The sequence below is a fragment of the Salarias fasciatus genome, chromosome 6 (genome assembly GCF_902148845.1).
Source record: "Salarias fasciatus chromosome 6, fSalaFa1.1, whole genome shotgun sequence".
NCBI lineage: Eukaryota > Metazoa > Chordata > Actinopteri > Blenniiformes > Blenniidae > Salarias > Salarias fasciatus.
In genome coordinates this window covers 10,994,755-11,013,929 of record NC_043750.1, presented here as the reverse complement: position 1 = coordinate 11,013,929, position 19,175 = coordinate 10,994,755, and the positions used below count along the sequence as shown (strand labels likewise).

The 19,175-nt window shown below is 43.1% G+C and overlaps 2 protein-coding genes across 3 annotated transcripts; both read left to right on the top strand.

The window, feature by feature from the left end:
• The first annotated feature begins 1,115 nt into the window (after nt 1–1,115).
• trappc5 (trafficking protein particle complex subunit 5) lies at nt 1,116–3,647 on the top strand. 2 transcript variants are annotated; one of them, XM_030094082.1, is made up of 3 exons: nt 1,116–1,156; nt 1,355–1,633; nt 1,813–3,647. In XM_030094082.1, the coding sequence occupies exons 2-3, from the start codon at nt 1,364–1,366 to the stop codon at nt 2,107–2,109; spliced, it is 567 nt and encodes a 188-aa protein (XP_029949942.1). In that variant the 5' UTR covers nt 1,116–1,156; nt 1,355–1,363; the 3' UTR covers nt 2,110–3,647. The 2 variants fall into 2 exon arrangements, with proteins under 2 accessions (XP_029949942.1, XP_029949940.1); XM_030094080.1 differs by having other exon boundaries at nt 1,121–1,172.
• A 489-nt stretch (nt 3,648–4,136) lies between these two features.
• Nucleotides 4,137–16,206, top strand: mcoln1a (mucolipin TRP cation channel 1a). The gene is made up of 14 exons (XM_030094239.1): nt 4,137–4,285; nt 9,698–9,972; nt 10,323–10,490; nt 10,962–11,118; nt 12,029–12,110; nt 12,340–12,436; nt 12,716–12,815; nt 13,043–13,149; nt 13,264–13,413; nt 13,500–13,601; nt 13,693–13,815; nt 14,826–15,032; nt 15,147–15,277; nt 15,488–16,206. The coding sequence occupies exons 1-14, from the start codon at nt 4,255–4,257 to the stop codon at nt 15,522–15,524; spliced, it is 1,767 nt and encodes a 588-aa protein (XP_029950099.1). The 5' UTR covers nt 4,137–4,254; the 3' UTR covers nt 15,525–16,206.
• Nucleotides 16,207–19,175: the final 2,969 nt, after the last annotated feature.

Below are 19,175 nucleotides of genomic sequence, written 5' to 3'. Positions count from 1 at the left end.
AGCAAACCTATATGCCTCAGAAAGCAGAATAAAGTCACAAACCAGTTCACAAACTTGTTCGGAAGAACAAATACACATATGCACACACACACACACACACACACACACACACACACACACACACACACACACACACACACACACACACACAAATGCAGCCTGACAGGTGTCAGAGCATCCACTGTCCATGGTGCTGAAAACTCAGATAAAAACTCACAGGCTAAATCTGGACCATCTTTGATACAGCTTAAATACAAAATGAACACAGCTGGTCTAAAATTACACAATCTATTCAGATAGATATACTAACAGCTATCTATATCTTTTGGAATTCACGTATATTAGAAAAAAATAGACTCAGCAGTCTCTTGTAGTTGAAAGCAACACAAGGCACATTCAAATACCACAGCATTCTGATAAAGATAATATTTTTGAAGGTTTCACTGACTCACCAGTGGCTCCGATGTTAGGTTTTGGGTAGTACCGCTAGCGGCTAGCATAGTGTTTAGCATACTGTTCCTCCAAAGAGTTCAGATCAAGTGCAAAAGAAAAAGTTGTTCATGCCGCACAGCCAATCAGCGCTGGCTTACAGCTCTGATGCGTTCATTTACAGTCGTAATGTAAGAATTGGCAAATTGGAGCCCACAATCATATGCATAAAGCCCACCTTCTCGCACACACTGCACATTTTATTATAATAATTTATTTCCGATTAAATGCAAACACATCAAATGAAACTTGCCTGGATGGTTCATATTCTACTAATGAATCTGAGATGGATTTAGACCCAAGCCCATTCAAAGACAATGTGGTTTGTTTGCCTCGTTTACTTTTCATTCTATCAGTTGTGTCCTCGTCTCTGAAAAAAAAAACTATTGCCTTATTGTTTCTATTTTCTAATTGTTGTAACTAAAAAAAACACTTCAAATTATATTATTATTAATAATCATTTTATTATTCTTATTACATCTGACTAGTACAGTAAGCCATGCCTGTGACTGTGGGGTTGATGGTGGTTTGTTTAGTTTTCTCGTGCCTTGTCTTGTTTGTTTGTTTGTGGAGAAATACGCTTTCGGAATGGCTGTCACGTGACAACATGACGTACACACCCCGGAAGTAAATAGAAGGCAAACAAACAGCACTGTCTGCATGCGTGGTACGTGAACAAACAGGTGCATATGAGTGTTTTCTTCTAGTTTTGTGAAACCTGGGAAAATGCCTCTTTATTTTTTTTTTCGAGTACCTCTGTGTTTTTTCTGTTTGTTTTTAATTTGTGTTTTGCCTGCAGTAGAAGTGCTGCGTGTTTAGCATTAACAGGTTAAATGTAAGCTCTTCTCCTCCTCCTCTTCCTCAGTGAAGCATCATGGAGGCTCGCTTCACCCGAGGGAAGTCTGCCATCCTGGAGCGGCCGCTGAGCCGGCCGAAGACCGAGGTGAGCGTGAGCGCCTTCGCCCTGCTCTTCTCGGAGGTGGTGCAGTACTGCCAGAGCCGCGTCTACTCCGTGTCCGAGCTGCAGGCGCGCCTGGCCGGCCTGGGCCAGCGCGTGGGGGCCAGCCTGCTGGACGTGCTGGTCCTGAGGGAGAAAAGCGGCAAGAGGGAGACCAAAGTGCTCAACATCCTGCTGTTTATCAAGGTACGCACTCACAGGTGTGTGTGTGTGGGTGTGGGTGTGCGTGTGGGTGTGTGTGTGTGTGTGTGTGTGCCAGTGTCAGGTGAATTGGATTTTAAATAGTCATGCAAGATCCAGGTGTGATTAATTCACCTCATGCCTTCTCTGACTTCTTCCTCTTTTATGTGCTTTACATTCTCCAGGTATCCGTATGGAGAGCGCTGTTTGGCAAGGAGGCGGACAAGCTGGAGCAGGCCAACGACGACGACAAGACCTACTACATCATCGAGAAGGAGCCGCTCGTCAATACCTACATCTCTGTGCCCAAAGAGAACAGCACCTTGAACTGCGCGGCCTTCACCGGGGGGATTGTGGAGGCCATCCTCACCCACAGCGGCTTCCCCGCCAAGGTGACGGTCCACTGGCACAAGGGCACCACGCTCATGATCAAGTTCGACGAGGCTGTGATAGCCAGAGACAAAGCCCTGGAGGGCAGATAGAGCACAGGGGGATGAGGGCGGGAGCGGGTTGAAGTGTGATGGCAAGAAATGCTCATGATCACTACCTGAAACCTGATCTGTTGTATTACAATATGAGCAGTTTCAATTTAAGATCATGGAACTTATAAAGAGAGCACAGCTGTACATTTGAGGAACAGGAATGTCTTTCCTTCTAAAGCCCTGACGGTGAACGTAATGTGATGAATTTAACTATTACCAAAGCTTATTTATTCATTTTTTTCCTGTTTTTGGTGGAAAGTGGAATCACCATGACAAATTCAGAATGTAAAGTCAGTTTATATGCAACATTTGGTCAAGGTTATGTTTATATGAGGTGTGGCAGTGTGTTACCACATCTGAGAAGGTGTGACAGTGTGTTACCACATCTGAGGAGGTGGGTCATCCTCTGGTTTTTTTTTTTTTTCATTCCTGGTGAGATTATAGCCTTCTATAAATGTTTCTTCTCTGAGATCAGCATCATGCACAGGTGGTTGACCTCTCGGCGTTGTGGGTAGTGTACTGTAAATGCAGTGATGTTAGATAATGCCTTTATATTGGCGTCATAAAGTGTAAATAAATTCATGAAGAAGTATTTTTGGATGGCAGCTTTTCATCTGTGTCCATAAAACTGACACTGCAGTGGTTTACAAAAGTATTCATACTTCTTTAGCCATACTCAAGACATACTCATATGTCTTGTCACAACCACAAACTGTGTGTTGTGAATGTGTGTATTCACATCTATCTTCTTCTATTGAACAGAGAAATATTGATCATTTGGAAATAAGTATCTTCTGTGAGCACAGGTTCGCCAGCTGATAATTTATGAAAGACTGCAGGCCATTCTGGAAGCCTTTCGCTGCCATCACCTCCATACCGGTGGATTTTAAAGCTGCGATGGAAAGAAGGACTCTGAACATCGTGTTGTCAATAATGGATCACCCTGACCACCCTCTCTACCACATGCTGAACAGATAATGTTTTCAAACAGACTCCTGCAGCTCTCATAAAAAAAGGGATAGGAGATCCTCACTGCCAGCCATAATGGATGGACAGCACAATGCACTTTGGACTCACAACACAAATGCATTTATTGACAGTAAACTGAACTGGGCTGGGTGGGGAATCCCCAAGTCCTTTACAAGAAGGGCCTATTTTTTCAGATTGCTGAGGTCCTTCAGGTCCCTTCAGTATCCCTGTAACTGTCCTCTGTCTTGTTGCATGCTGGGGCAGCAGACCGAGGGTGGCCGACACCAACAGGCTCGTCAAACTGAATAGAGGAGAAATACATGGTTGGGGTGGAGATGGGCTGTGGTGCAGGTGGTGTGATGTTCAAACTAAGGTGATCAATGATTCTTGCCCCATCTACGATATGTGCAGGAGCACATTCAGCAACAGTTTCATACCACTAATGTTTTACAAAAGATCCTTCTTTTGGACTTCATATCACTTTTTGTAAATGATGTTATTGTTTTCGTTGTCAGTCCATCTCCATGCATAGTACTGTTAAACCTTGTACATATTGATTTTTATGATTTACTTATGTAATTTCTCTTCTGGCTCATTTGATATTTTAACATTTTAAAAAATCTAAAACAATCTGCCTCTGGGATCAAAGTATTTTCTATTCTATTCTAACATTCATAACTGCTGCACAGAGCTAAAAGCACAATTCAGTTTCACATTTACAGTTTTACATTTTGTACCCTTGTTTTTGCTTTTCTACATATTCTACACTACATCTTTTGTGTCTTGACTTTACTGTCTTTACGTGCTGCTGCAACAAACCCGTTTCCGGGACGGGGACTCCTAACGGGCATCGATCTATCGATCAGGACGTGTTCGAAACAAGTCCGGCTGATCAGAAACACAGCTGATCCATCCACCCCCAGCGTCCCGCAGAAAACCTGCTGACTCTCTGCGGCGCACACGCACAGTCACGAGGGTCGAGGGTCCCGGTCACGTGACCAGTCCGGGCGGAAGTGAGCGTCAGACAGGCGGGGGTGGAGCGATCGCTCGACCCGGCTGCTTTTCGATCTCAGCGCCTCCAGACAGTAATAACCACTTTATGAAAAGTGCTCCCTGGTTTCTGTCATCGAGTTTTGTCGTTAAATATCTATGTTTTGTTTGTGAACGGGCGACTTCATGGCTGCGGCAGGACCCCGGGACTTCTCCGGTAACGTACCACCGACATGTAAACATTGTTTAGCCATTGATTAACCGGCATTATTTATTATTATTATTGTTATTTTCCAGTTTGACGTATTCGTGGGTTATTCGTGGGTGTGCTCGCGAATTTTGTGCTGCTTTTTGTGCTGTTGGACACAAGACGTTTAGTCATCGACAACTGCAGCGGTCTCCGGTGATCGGGTGTGTTTACATGATGGAGCTCTGCGCTCCTAACAGGTCCTCTGCTCCCTCTTTCTCGTGAACTTTAATTATTTGGGGGCCGCTTGTGATTATAGGTGGTTTTCCTTCGTGGCCACGGTCAAGTGACACAGCAGCGGTGCCATTAAAAACCTCTGAGCACGGCACCCTGCAGTCAGAACACGCTGTGTCAATGTGGGCCAGACATGGCCTTTTACTGTCTTATTCACATGACCCTGAGCAGACATGCTGTTGTCATAACTATGCCAGTGTTTGCTGTTAGGTTTTAAATACATTTCAGGTTTTACATTTTGCATTTATACCATATATACTAAACCGTGTCCCCCAAACTGTCATTGTACTTTTGCGTTGTACTCACCAATTAGTATTTATTATCATTATTTGTTTTATTTTGTTATTGGATGCTAATCATCCCCAGGTTTTCCCCTTGTAATTTATTATTGTTTACTGGTAGAATTTGTTCTGCTGCTGCAGGTCAAAAAACTATTAATCTACAAGATCTGATAAGTCTGTAAATCACAGCATGGGGCACAATTTAGTTTGGCCCTCAGGTGTCTTTTAAAATTGTAATTTACAATGATCTATTAAAGTGAAGAATGTTTGTTTTAATATCATAAGTAAAACACATCCCCTTGACCCCCATAATTAAAGAAGCACTCACTGCACTTTAAAAGCCACTCCAGTAGTGATGTGACATGAAAAATTTCATGTTGAATTTCAGTTCATTTTGACCATTTATGTTGTTAAATTCAAACAATTCATTTATGATTATGATTTATATCCAAAGGAAATAAGCACTTTATCATTTTTTGTTCATACTTAAATCATTTTATGACATATCTGGGTCATTTGGAGCCTATACTTCCTTTTTTTAATTCCTGGTGATTGTGGCGCTGTATGTCAGACATAACTTCAACAACAGGTACAGGACTGTCATCAAGAGATCAGTGAAGTCTGAATTGACTCCGCTGACTGGCAGTGAGGTTTCAGAGGTTGGATAAGTCACGGTGGGATTTTCTTGGTTTGGAGGAAGCTCCTGTTAATAATTAAGTCCTGCACCATCACCACCTGCCACCTTTTAACAAATGCAGCAAATGAAGCACATCTAATTGTCTCAGCGCTCTCTGGCATAATAATCACTCTGTTTTATAAGCTGCTTTGTGGACTCTGGAAATGTTTCAAAATTCTGGATGGGCACTGTTTTTCACTTTAGAACCAGAAGTTTCACAAATGTTAATCCAAGCAGATTATTAAAACTTTGACAGTTTAAAAATGATTTAAAACAACAGAGAGAAATGTCTTATATAATTTAAATAAGCCACATGCTGATGTGCGCACGCTTTACACAGTATTATTAGCAATCGTCTGATACGCTTCCATAAATATCACTGGACAGTTTGATATATTGCAATATTCAAAGTGATGTATTGATGTTGTTCATGACCCAGTTTTCAAAAAGCTGTCACGTATGATTCCTCTATAATTTTTATCTGCCTCACATACATTTATATGTAAAAACAGTTGATGGAATCATCTCTGAGAATGAATGCATACTTCTTCACAGTGTATAGTGTGTTGGAAGGAAAAAAAGCACGAAATCAGTAAAATCCATTTACCATTTTCTTTGTAGCCCTCCATTCATACATATTTTTGGCTCCTGCACACATAAGATCTCTAAGATTCAATTTAAGTTCAATCAAAATTAGGGCAGCAGTAACTAAACAAACAATATAAAATATGTTATGTTATTGTTTTCATGCTTTGCCTCCATGTTTGTTTATGTCTTTGTTTTTTAAGATGTTTATCTCCAGTTTCCATTCTCAGCATTTCTGAAGCAGGGCAGATTTGACTTTGTGGGGTTTTTGTTTATTTGTTTGTTTGTTTTGTCATTTTACCTTAATTTTTGTGCTTTTGTTGACTGCGCGGTCCAGGTATATTGTGGTCTGAGCCATTAGAGGCTCATCTGTCTCCACATCAGCAGTGTGAATGCACAGTGCATGAAAACATCCCGTAGAATTTGTTCCATTTCAGACAGTCTTTCTCAATGCGTGGATTTCAAATATAAATACAGAACTGACAATAAATATGCAGCACATTGTGCAGCCCAAATCAAAGTACTTCTTGTTTTTGCCCGAGCATTGTGTTATCTCTGGTGTTTATGTGTTGAACTGTGGGAATCAAGTGTTAAAAAAAAGTCACAAAACTACATTCTGAAAATAATGAAATGACTCCCTTTTAGTATATTATAGTATATAAATCTCTCAGATGTGTAGTTCTCTACATATAGAAAAACAAAGAAAGGAAATATATGGTTGTTGTGCAAGTGCAACAAAATTGAAAGTGTGATTCCCAATGTGCAAAGAGAAAGACAAAAACATGTAAATGTGCACATAATGTGTACATATGCTTTGTTTCTTGTGCTGTAGCTTTTATTCATTGTGTTGAGGACAGCGGCTCAAACCGAGACCAGCATTTTGTGTCCTGTACAGATCTTCCGGGGTGAACTGAGTGTTCCTCTTTTATTCTCTGCTAATAGGGCTCCAGGAGTAATTAGACCAAATCTAAATCCTCACCTCTGACCTACAGACGAACCAGAGCATGTTTATCTGTCATCCATCTTTTCTGTTCAAGATATTTTCCTTTCGCCTTTTGATGAGTGGAAGCCTGAGCCTGTGGGTGGCCTCCTGCTGCAGACAGCTGCTCGATCCAGGCCCTGATACAACATGTTGATGGACTTTAGGAATGGTTGACGGACAGGCGGCTGCCATTGCTCGACAGGCGGCAGTGAACCAGAAAAGCCAGATGTTTTCATAGATGTTGAGCCTGAACGACACAGAGTGTCAAACACGGCGACACGCTCAATGTCCCGCACGCACGTCTGTTTGTCTGATGACTATCAGCCCGTGACGATCGACACCGATCTAAAACATGGCCGAGTCTCACACCCGGCGTCTGATTCTTTCGCCGGGTCGCTCCTCTTGCTGATTCATGCAACCTCGCTCGCTGAAGGCGACGTACAGGCAGTTCGTGTCACTTCATCGGTTCTCAGAGGCCTACAGCAGGTGCTGGATTAATGCAGGAACTGACCCTCTATTAATAATCCGTGGGTTTACTGCAGGCGGCCTCATGTGGGTGTCACACCATGTCAGTTCACCACACATATTTTCAGGAACGTTCACACAGTCAGATTTCAGGCAGACTTGACCTGCAGGTACGCAGCAAACGTTCCTCCCTTAAACTGCATTTCAACTACTTTACGGTAAATCAAAGTAAATATGCTCGATGCCTGCTTTGATCCGCTAAGTCAGAAAACCGCGACACTGACTGCTGCAGTGTAAGTCATGGACAAACTATGTCAGAGTTCGTGAGAGTTTTAGCTGTAAAATCAATGCCTTAAAGGCAGGATTGGAAAAAAAAAAAATCACTAACTGCTGATGTGATGTATGAGTTATTCACAGCTGTTTTCAATCTGCCGCTATAAAACAGGATTTACATGGTGGTTCCTTGTTTTTTCAAGGCACTGTGTTACAATTTAGTCAAACAGTGTTACGTGTCAAAATGAATGAGTTCAAGTGATCATTTTACAGACTATGCCTCAGGAAGTTATTTGGGGACTTTTGATTTTCACTGAAATACAAACTAATTATTCATAGAAAACAGATCCATCATGATAAGTCTTTTTCATACATGTTATTCACACTGGTTACCATTAAACGCTGACAAAACAAATGTCATCGATAACTTTGACCTAATAAGAAGCAGACCATGCTTTATTACCATTATTTCTTGGAACGTTAGAAACTCAGATCAATGAAATCAAAAGGTCAAAGTAAAAAATACAAGTTAAAAAGTAACAAGTGTGTGTGATTATGTATTTATTATTACATTATTTACGATGAGGGTTCATAGAATGGTCAGTTTTAACCTGAAATAGTAAATAGTTTAACATAAAATCGAAAAAAAAAAAAACCTTGACTGAAGTGAATCTGACGACATCTTTTCTGCTTTCAGAGTTCACTTCTCCTGTATCCAAAGTGATTCAAACAACAAGGTCAACTTAAGAACTAAATGAAGCGGAAAAATTAAACATATTGAGAATATTGTTTGAGACCAAGACAACAGGCAGAGTTCTCAAAAAGTCGAAAGCAAAATGCCTTCATTTCAGCAAATATTGTACTTTTTTTAAATTCGTCTATTGTGTGGAATTGACAAAGAGTGAGTGACAAGAATTTGATGTTTGGAGCTCCTCGCTGTTGCGTGCGAGCTTTCATTGTCACAGTTCTTCGCTTTTTGCTGAGCAATCCTCCACACCAGTGGCCTAATTGTCTTCTTTCGCTTCTCCTTTCCATCGGACCAGTCCGCTCCGCTGGCGCTTTTCCCTGCTGACTCACTGTTTCTGCTTCAGCAGCATCTGAAGCTCGACGGAATCATAACAGCCGTCAGTTCTTCACGTGATGTGCCTCAGTGTCGTTCTCACTTCTGAATTCTTCAATGTTAAAATGAATAAACAGCCTTGACAGCCTTGTTTTTCGTTCTTTCTTATAGCCGCTGGGTCAAGTGAACACGACCATGTGACTGGTATTAAATTTGATAAGCCTCCTTTATGTTGGGTGGCTTTCGGTTAAAATGTGACTGCGCTTTGGGAAGATTGTTGAGGTTTTGGTGTCGGTCAGTCTCTGTTTTAAACACTCTTCTTAGGTTAAACATTCTGCCCATGCCTGTTTTTATTGTGCTGTGATTGCAGAAAGTCAAAATTGGGAGTTGCACTGCAGTTTTCCATTGTTCTCACCCTCAGTTTAAAATGTCCTTCTAAGCTAATCTTCTGTTCACAAAGTCCAGTGTGTGCAGAACTGAATCCTCTAAAGAAGGAAGCAGTTTAGGATTAGATGTGGTGAAATGTTGGATATAGTGATTCGGAATTGGTAATCCTGATCATTTTAGAGAAAATTCTGTATTTACTCCAAAAGTTTACATCAAACCTCTTTGGGATTTCATCATTATTTTTGTGTGGCTTGATATAAGGGATTTCTCTGGGAGACATATTTCTGTAATATTTCCTTGAAGACTTTTCATCGTGAGATATTATAATTTTATTATTCTTGACATTTTTTTGGGTGCTTTGGTGCTTTTCATCTTCACTAATCTGATAATATTCCTGGAAAGCGTTAATTGATCCGAACCTTGTTTTTCTTCCTGTCAGAGCGAGAAGGCCTGTCCTCATCACAGCCTCACTACGGCTCAACGGACAGCAGCGGCGAGCACGAGCCGCCGGGCAACAGCCGTGGCGCCAACTGCAGCGACCACACGTTCCCCGCCGCCGCCGTGGGCCACTGGGCGGCGGCCGAACGGGAGGAGGACATCCGCAGGAAGCTGAAATACTTCTTCATGAGTCCTTGTGACAAGTATCACGCCAAAGGCCGCAAGCCGTTCAAACTGATCCTGCAGCTGCTCAAGATCGTCATTGTCACGGCTCAGGTGAGGCACAGCTTCACGCAGCGTTCAAAGAGTCTGTTATGATTTGCAGAGGTCATTTTTTAATGATTTGTAAAAGATGTCTGTTTTCTACACTGCTTTATTTTCTACAAATAAAATTTATTATTATAAGTGAAGGGACTTTCGTTGATTCAGGAGGTGCAAAAACCCGTCAGACAAATTGCAGCACATTTCTCAAACAGTCTTCAGTCTCTGAGTTTTACCAGGAATGTGAGGCCTCGGGGTTTTGGTTTTCTTCTCTTCCTCATCCTGAGACGTTCCACTCTCTTCTCACGTTTCACTTTCGGCTGTGAGTTGATTAATTTGTTTGTTTTTGGACGCGCCGGCCGCAGCTCGTGCTGTTTGGCCTCAGCAACCAGGTGGTGGTGACCTTCAAGGAGGAGAACACCATGACCTTCAAGCACCTCTTCCTCAAGGACTACGACGAGTCCTCGGACGACTCCTTTTCCGTTTACACGCAGCAGGATGTGTACGACCACATCTTCTACGCCGTGGAGCAGGTAAACCCCTTCACTCAGCCGCTTCAACATATCAAAACCACCTGTGTGTTCAGTTGTTCTATTCAAAGTAGTCTTGCGTGCTTTGAACACTAAGGATTTGAGAATCCATTTGTGTTCGTGAGGATAAAACCAGGACTTGTCGGCTTTCACCGAGTTAAATGTGTTTGAAAAGAGAAATGACCCGACTGCATTTTCTAGATTTTCTTGTTGGCATTTCTCTTTCGATGACTGCTGGTGGACAAAGAGGGGTTGTTAAAAAAAAAAAAACGAGCTTGCAGCTGAGTAGATTTGTATCTCTGAAGTGATTTTGATCTTCGGCAGTCGCAGCAGGTCAGAGGCGACTTCAGCTTCCTTCCTGTTCCTCAGCCTCCGCTGTAATGTTTATTTCAATGGTGTGATCAAGTGTAATGAAGAAACCTATTTAAATAATATGGAAAATAAAGGACACACAAAATCTGGTCTCCTTTGCAGTACCTGGCGTTACCGGACACCACGGTGGGCCGCTACGCGTACGTCTACGACGTGGGCGTGAACGGCAGCGCCCTCTCCCTCTGCCAGCAGTACTACAGGAAGGGCAGCATCGACCCGGCCAACGACACCTTCAGCATCGACCCGACCGTCATGACAGGTGCGTGAACCGCAGTGCGAGCAGGCGGCGGCGGCGACAGGTGTGAACAACCAGTTAAATAAGACGTGTTGCGCCGATCTACGCAAAGAAATTCACAGAAGTCGTGAAGGGATCACTGTCAGAGCAGCTCGTAGCTGTCAGAGTCACTGAAGAAAACACAGACGCTGGTGTTAGCGCAGACAAGAAATCGAAGATGGAGACGAATCGTCAGCTCAGCTGGAATGAATCTTAACACCTCAGAGGTGAAACCGAGTGCGTTTCATCTGCAGACTCTCTGAGATGACAGCCGTCGCCCGAGGGGGCATCGCCGGCGCTTCTATCACCTCCGACGCCCACGTCAGAGGGCTGTTTGAAAATCCTCCCTCTGCTATCAGCGTACGTTCAGACACTGTGCCACGCAGGCGTTTCAAAGTAATTAAAGTGTCAGAAGAGGCTCCCAGAGTGCAAAAAAAAACTGGGATTCGTTAAATTTATTACAGTGTGTGTAAATTATGTTGCCTATTTCAACTTTTAAAAGCCATTGATACATTGCAAGTATACATTGCACACTGCAATTATTTTTATTTATTTATTTTTTTGCATAAAACCTTTTTTTAATGTCACATTCCCTACTGCAGAGAGCTTATGTTGACTGAGACGAGACTTTTTTCTTTTAACTTCCTCATATGCCTGCATCAGATTGAACCAAAGTAAGAGGAAATGGTTTAAACACAGGAAATGGCGTCGTTTTATAATCCGGGTTTGCCTCATATGGTATGTATGTGCACTGCGGCAGATGATTCTGATGAATCATGCTTGTTTATTTCTTCGTGCTTCTTGGATATAGAGGAAAGGTCGAAAAATAGGAACTGAAGTCATCGCTTGCATTCAGCCAACATGAATTTGTCTGCGTATTCCTCCCTGTCCTCAGACTGTGTGGGCGTCAACCCTCTGTCCACCCCACCGAAGCCGCTCACCAGCAGCTACAAGAACTTTACGCTCAAGTTCCACAAGTAAGGCTTCATTTTTGCTGAGCCCTCTCCTTTGACCTCCACTGATCAGATTATTACGATATTCAAAAAACCGGCTTATCTCAGACACACAGACACGCACACGCAGGTGTGCATAGCGTTGTGTTTCCGGTTGTATTTTAACACCATCGTAAGCATGTAAATAATGCGCTTTTGTGTATTTCTCAGTTTCCATCTTATTTTCTTGTTTTCCTTTTTTTTTTTTTTCCAGGTTCATTAATGTTACGATAGATTTCCAGCTGAAGGCGATCAATATACAAACCATCATCAACAATGAGATCCCAGACTGCTACACCTTTTCCATAACGGTGAGTATTTATGGAGCCAGCATACCACGCCTTGTCACATAAACACAGTTGTGTGTTCCACCGCTCCCTGGCAGAGGTCACCACTGCAGGGCATTATAACCTACAGTTGAAAGAGAGGCCAGCTGGCTTTGGAAAAAACAGAACTAATAGTGTTTATCTTCAGTATTTAGAAGTACAGAGTTCAGTCATGCAACTGTTTTCATTCATGTATTGTATGTCGGATGATTTACACACAAAACTTCGAACTTGCTTCATTCAGACGTTTCCTTTCTCCTGCAGATCCTTTTTGATAACAAGGCTCACAGTGGAAAGGTGAAGATCCAATTACACAACAAGGCATCAATAAAGGAGTGCAAGGACCCGAGCGTCTCGGGACACGGTGAGAATCTGGATCGGCCGAAGGTTTTGAGTCACAACAAGAGGGGAAACCAAGAAGAAAACACAATCTAACTGAAATCAAAGAATGAAAGGAAATCAGTTTATAAAGCTGCTCACAGTTAAGCTGATATGTGATGTTATTAATACACTGCCAGTTATTCTGAAACTGGAATGAAAAGGAGAACTGGCGACAGCGCTGATTTTATTTTCGTCTTTTTGAATATTCAGCGGAGAACTACACGAGGGTGGCGTTCGACGTGGCCGTGGCTCTGGTGTGCATGCTGTCGCTGCTGTTGTGCGGCCGCTCGATAATGCGAGGCATCATACTGCAACAGGTAAAGAAAGTCTCAGCTTCTCAACAGGTTGACACGTCCATGGGAGAATACTGACGTAAGTAGCCACTAAACGTTTTGGGGTCTCACTCATCGCTCTCTGCTCCCTGTCCTCAGGAGTTTGTGCGCTTCTTCAGAGAGACTCTGGACCGAAGAGTCTGCTGGTCCGACCGGTTTGAGTTCATCAACGGCTGGTACATCCTCCTGATCATCAGCGACATCCTCACCATCACCGGCAGCGTCATTAAAATCGGCATTGAGTCTAAGGTGGATCATCAGGGATGGCTTTTCATGTAGTTACACACTTTTTCCATTTCAGTAAAAGTTGAGCCGGTTTCTTTCCTCCTCTACAGACGATGTCCTCCTATGACATCTGTGGCATCCTGCTGGGGACCTCCACCCTCCTGGTGTGGGTGGGAGTCATTCGGTATCTCACGTTCTTCCAGAAGTACAATGTAGGTCACACATGGTTTGAAAAAAAAAATGCTTTTTTTATGTTGCCCCTCCTCTAATCTGACTGGATCTGTCAAACGTCCCACACTGTAGATCCTCATCATCACGCTGCGGGCAGCTTTCCCCAACGTGATCCGCTTCTGCTGCTGCGTGGCCGTCATCTATCTGGGGTACTGCTTCTGCGGCTGGATCGTGCTGGGCCCCTATCACGTCAAGGTGAACTGCTGCGTATAAATAAAATCAATCATGTTATTTTTCTATGAGTAAGGTTCTATGGTCAGTCGTTCAGTTCATCCCAGCAAACATTAGACATTCATATAACTTCGTGTGGCTCGTTTACAGAAAATATACATGAACTATACGCAGAAATTAAGAGAATTTGAAGTGGGAGGTTTAAATATTTGGTTTCACACCTCATGTTGCTGTGTAAGCCTTGGTTGCAATGAGGGATTATATGCTGTAAAAATCAATGTAATTCAAATTTCAGGTAAAACAAAAATAATCATATATGTCTATCCCTAAGAATTAATTGTAAATATTTATGAAAATGAGGCAATTTCAGGTCAGTAGAAATAAAATAAATCTATCATTCTTTGTTAAAATGGCGGTCTTCTATAAACAGTGCAGTCTTTATTTCCTCTTAAATATCTTCTTCTGGCATGAAGGTCGCCGGTCAGTCTGAAAAAGAAAAGGTATTTCAAAAGAACGGGTCTCTTCACATCCTCTTTTTTTAAACAGCTGTGGTTTCTTTGTAGAAACTCCTGAAGCCACAGAAAAAAGAATCAGTGAAACTTTCGAGCTGAACCACAGACAACTGAACCCAGGTTTACCTTCAGTCTGCGCATAAAATACCAACACACACACACACAAACACACACGATCTGCTCGAGAGGAACTGAAACACATATTTCACATTCAGTAATGCTCCGGTCACATCAGGGCAAACCGGAGGAGGAGGGCAGCAAATGTACTCTCTGGAAAAGAGAGAGATCATTCTGTTGTTTTGATTTTATGATGTTATTTCCATTCTAAAGTTTTTGTTGTTGTTTCTTTTTCTTTCTTTTTTGTTTTTTTTTTTTTAGATCTGAGAGAGATCATTTTTTTTCATGACGTTTGATTTACATCAGTGCAAAGACGGGAAACTTTGAATGTAAAAATTAACAAAATTGAGGAACTGTCATGATAATGACCCGAGCTTTGCTTCCACTTTAATCTGCCCTCTGCAGTTCCGCTCTCTGTCCATGGTGTCCGAGTGTCTGTTCTCCCTCATTAACGGCGACGACATGTTCGTCACGTTCGCCGAGATGCAAGAGACCAGCTCTCTGGTGTGGCTGTTCAGCCAGGTGTACCTGTACTCCTTCATCTCGCTCTTCATCTACATGGTGCTGTCGCTCTTCATCGCCCTCATCACGGGAGCCTACGAGACAATCAAGGTAGCGAAATGCCTGAAATGACCGCTTTTCCACATTAAGTCATCATGTTGGTGATAAAAGACATGAGTGTTTAGGATTTCCTCATCTGGAGTGTGTTTTCCTCTGTTTCCACAGCATCAGACCCAAGAACCCATTCACATCACAGACCTGCACGCCTTCATAGCAGAATGTACAGACGCCCCGAACTCTGGGAAGTTCCGGGGTCTGGAAACTTCGCCGTGCTCCTTCTTCTGCTGCTGCGACAGGTGAGTGCGTCTCTAACCTCATAACTACGTCGAGTCGAGGAGTAGCAGGAAAACAACAGTCTGTTAAGGGATTTCCAAACCGATGCTAAATTTTAAAGAAGTAATAGACCAAACAGGACGCTCATCATCACCGCAGTACAACTTTACTGGAAAGCAGTGCAGGAAAATACATGATTTGACTTTTGAGTCTCGTTTCCTTGGTTTTTCCAGAACAACGACATATGAAGATGTCCTGCTGGTGAACTGAGGCTGACCTCAACGACCTCTGGAGCCTCAGGAGCGCCCTCTGCCGGCCAGTGTGTCTCACTGCATGCTCCCGGTGCCTCCATCACGGTACAGAAAGTGGGTCAGGCTTCAGCGGCGCAGCAGAGGGGATGTCGCCATCATCTGGACTCACACGCTCTGCACCAGGAAGCTTTAAAGCAGCCCTTTTATATGTCTGAAAGAATCTCAAGCGAGGACTCCGGAGCATCTCAGAAACTCCACGCACAGACAGACATTTCTCTCGTTTTTAAAACAGATTACAGTATTTTTTATCATGTTTTTGTGATGAAGCAGCAACACAGAGTGTTGTGTTGTAAAAGACCAAGTAGAGACCATTACGGACGTCCTGTACTGCAGACTCGGTGCTGACTGTTTTTAATGCTGGTTTTGTTTTTAAAGTGTTTTAATTTACTCACCTTCTGAAACCTCTGCAATATTTTCCACACCGGACTCTCTCTTCTTGATGAGTCCATTAGATCCCAACATGCAGGACTGTGGCTCTGCAGGGCCAGGAGCGCCTCTGCCGCTCGCTCTCATTGCCTTTTTATCACTCCGGAACCCATTTGACACTAGAATCCTGTAAGCTCAGTTAAATATTGAAAGTGGGAAACCCCACATCCTGAAGACTTTTCAGACAGTCAGAGTAACTCCATGTTGTTGAAAAATCGACTTGTTTCCTTCTGGGAAACCAACAGGCAGTATAAAGTTTTCACATGCAACTCGACTGTAAGAGGTAGTTGAACCTAGTTTAGTTTTCATTGCCGTTCTTTGTTGCTGTTTTAAGACATGCGATGTGTCATGTTGCATTTATCTGGGTAATGATCGGCGTAATGGGACGCACTCACTCACTAATGAAGCCCGCAGGACGGCCCGCGGTCAACGCAAAGCTGTTTTCCAGACCCCTGCACATGTTTCCTCAACGATGTCAAAGAATCCCCAACAAATAAGGATTTCGCTTTTACTACAGATGAAGTCAAACTTTTGTTCTTTTACAAATCAGATGACTATTAACAAATCGCATGTGAAGAAAAGACTCCGACTGCCGTGTAACGCAGAGATGAGTTTATTTTGAATAACAAGAAGACAAATTAATGGCAGTCGAAGGATAACGATGTCCCATCGCTGTGACTCTTGAAGCTTTTTTCTTCTGTTGTCTTCCTGATGATGTCTTGTCTGCTGTTGTTGCCAAGTAACTTGACGTTCAGTGGAAACTTGAATAGCGTAACCTTTGTGATCTTTGTACCGTTTAAAACGCACAATAGTTAAAGGGGTCTCACAGTCTGGACCTGGGATGTCCAGAGAAATGTCCTCCAGGACAAGACGACTCGGATCAATGAAGCAGAGAACTTTCAATCATCTCATGTTTGTTGGATGAACTTTGTAAATATTTCCACAGCCTTAACTCTAAATGATAGACATTATCTTGTATTACCAAGATGCTCTTTTCCTACAGTCTGATGTTTAATGGTGCAATGTCTTTTTTCTTTTTTTTTTTAACATAAATTATCTCCACTTGGAAGTCATCTCTGTGCTCTGTTGTTTTTTTTTTTTACACCTTTCATGTTTGAAATCCAATGTGAGGAATTCTCTGTGCAGTCTGACTCATCAGCATGCAGCCCAGTGTAGACGACTGATATTTCAGATTCAGGGTCAGAGCCATCAGTTGTAACTTGCACAACGCAAAGGTTAATTGATCAGGCGGAAGATGGATCGGCCGGACAGAGTGGTGGGACACTGTCCCGTAAACAAACAGCTGCTGCTTCAGCCTTTCAGATTAGAAGATGAACAAAGGAGGAGAATGTCGACACATTTTCTAATGTGATTCACACAGATGCTGATTCACCAGTTAATCATATACTTTTCATTTGGTGTTTATATCTTAAAGCTTACAGGTTTTTTTTAACTATGTATCAAAAGAATTGTTAGTTGAACCAACATCCATCGTTACTCGGCTTGTGTAAGGGTCGGCTTACTTCCCCAGTAACTCGATCCTTGATGCAGTTTCATTGACTTGTCAGTAGAGAGAGCAAGTAGTTCACAAGCACCGACGCTGATTTTAATGCATCTCAGCAGCAGCACTACGGAAACAATCGGACCACAAGTTTAAAAGTCTCCTTCCGTTAGCATGAGAAACGACCACAGGAAGTGTTTGATAGAAACTCCGACCCTGCAGTTGTAAACCCAGCCTGTTTTTCTGCATTTCAGAGCTTTGAAAGAGTGAAAGTCACTCCTGGCTCTTCTCATTCAGCGCGCTCTGATATGATGAGCTCATTTCCTGGTTCGAGCGCTTCCCAGGCAACGCTGGCAGCTGATGGAGCACATCATTACCTCCCTCCCACTTAGCCTCGTATCATCATGAATTATGTACCGCCCTGTCAGTGCGTCTTGTTGGCCTGTGTGAGACAGAAGAAAAGATACAGAATGCAATGTGTGCATTTCAATAAGCATGGTTCTTCTGTTTGGGCTGTTGTTTGTTTACTAGTTTCAGTATGGTGTGTGTATGTGTGTGTGTGTGTGCACACAGGGTTTCTTCCATCAGAGTCTTTGATGCTCCACAAACACCCCAAAGGAAAGCGCTTCCTCCAGTAGCCACTAATAGCCTGTGGGCTGTTGTTTCAGTGTGCCGATATCAGGTGTGGCCCTTTGTTGAAGTCAGTTTGATCTCAGTTTGAAGCCAGATGTGCTTTGCTTCCTCAACGGTGACTGGGTTTGAACTTCACTGTCTTTCATTTAAACAAAGCAGATTGGATGGGGAACAGAGGCCTGCAGTGACCTCCTTTTTCCTGACTTGTTCTCCCAAACACTGAAATCTGCAGGCGCCCCGGCTTGTGTTTGTCTGTGTTTGCCTGTCAAGTGTGTGCAGCTGTCTGCACCGTGAGGTGTTTGGGCAGATGCGTAACCAGACCACACTGCAGTAAAATACAGATTGAAAAGAAGTCAGTTTGGGTGAGTAAAAAAAAACCCCGGACTTCTCTTAGGTATTGTGCTTTTGTTTTGTGTTTTTCCATCAGAGCCCAGTGCTGAGCCACACCCTTGTGTAACAACATTACGAAGCAATCTGAAATGGATGGGCAGGATGTGTGGGGATTTAGCAGCTTTTTCATCTTTTGCGATGTAATGATGGATGCCATTAGTGTTGCATATTAAAAAGAAAGGTCTGATGAAGAGTCCATCACAGGGTGAACACACACATTCACACATGCTGGCTATTTAGAGTCACCAGTTAACCTCGAACGCATGTTTTGGGAAAGTGGAGATAATTCATATTCATGTGTAAACAGAGGGGAACATGCAAACTCCACCCTGTGCTCTCGGGAAGTGACCGTCTTGCTCTGCGGCTGCTCACAGAGAAAGAGTTAAAGTTGAGTGAAACTTGACGGAGAGCTTTGGGTTTTCCCCCCTCGTCCCGGCCCGGGGCCTCTCTGCCGACTGGAAAGGCTGACGGGCCGCTGATGAAACATCTGTCGGAGTCCTGTAAAGAGCCGGGAGAGCCAGACTCACTCAAACACTCTGAGACAGAGAAACCAATGAATCTGTGGCTGATGATCGCTGCTGGGCTTTCTTTTCTCCCGTCACTCACACGTCTCTGCGCTCTCTGCGCCTTTTCTTTTAAATGTCTCCATTCTTTCTTCTC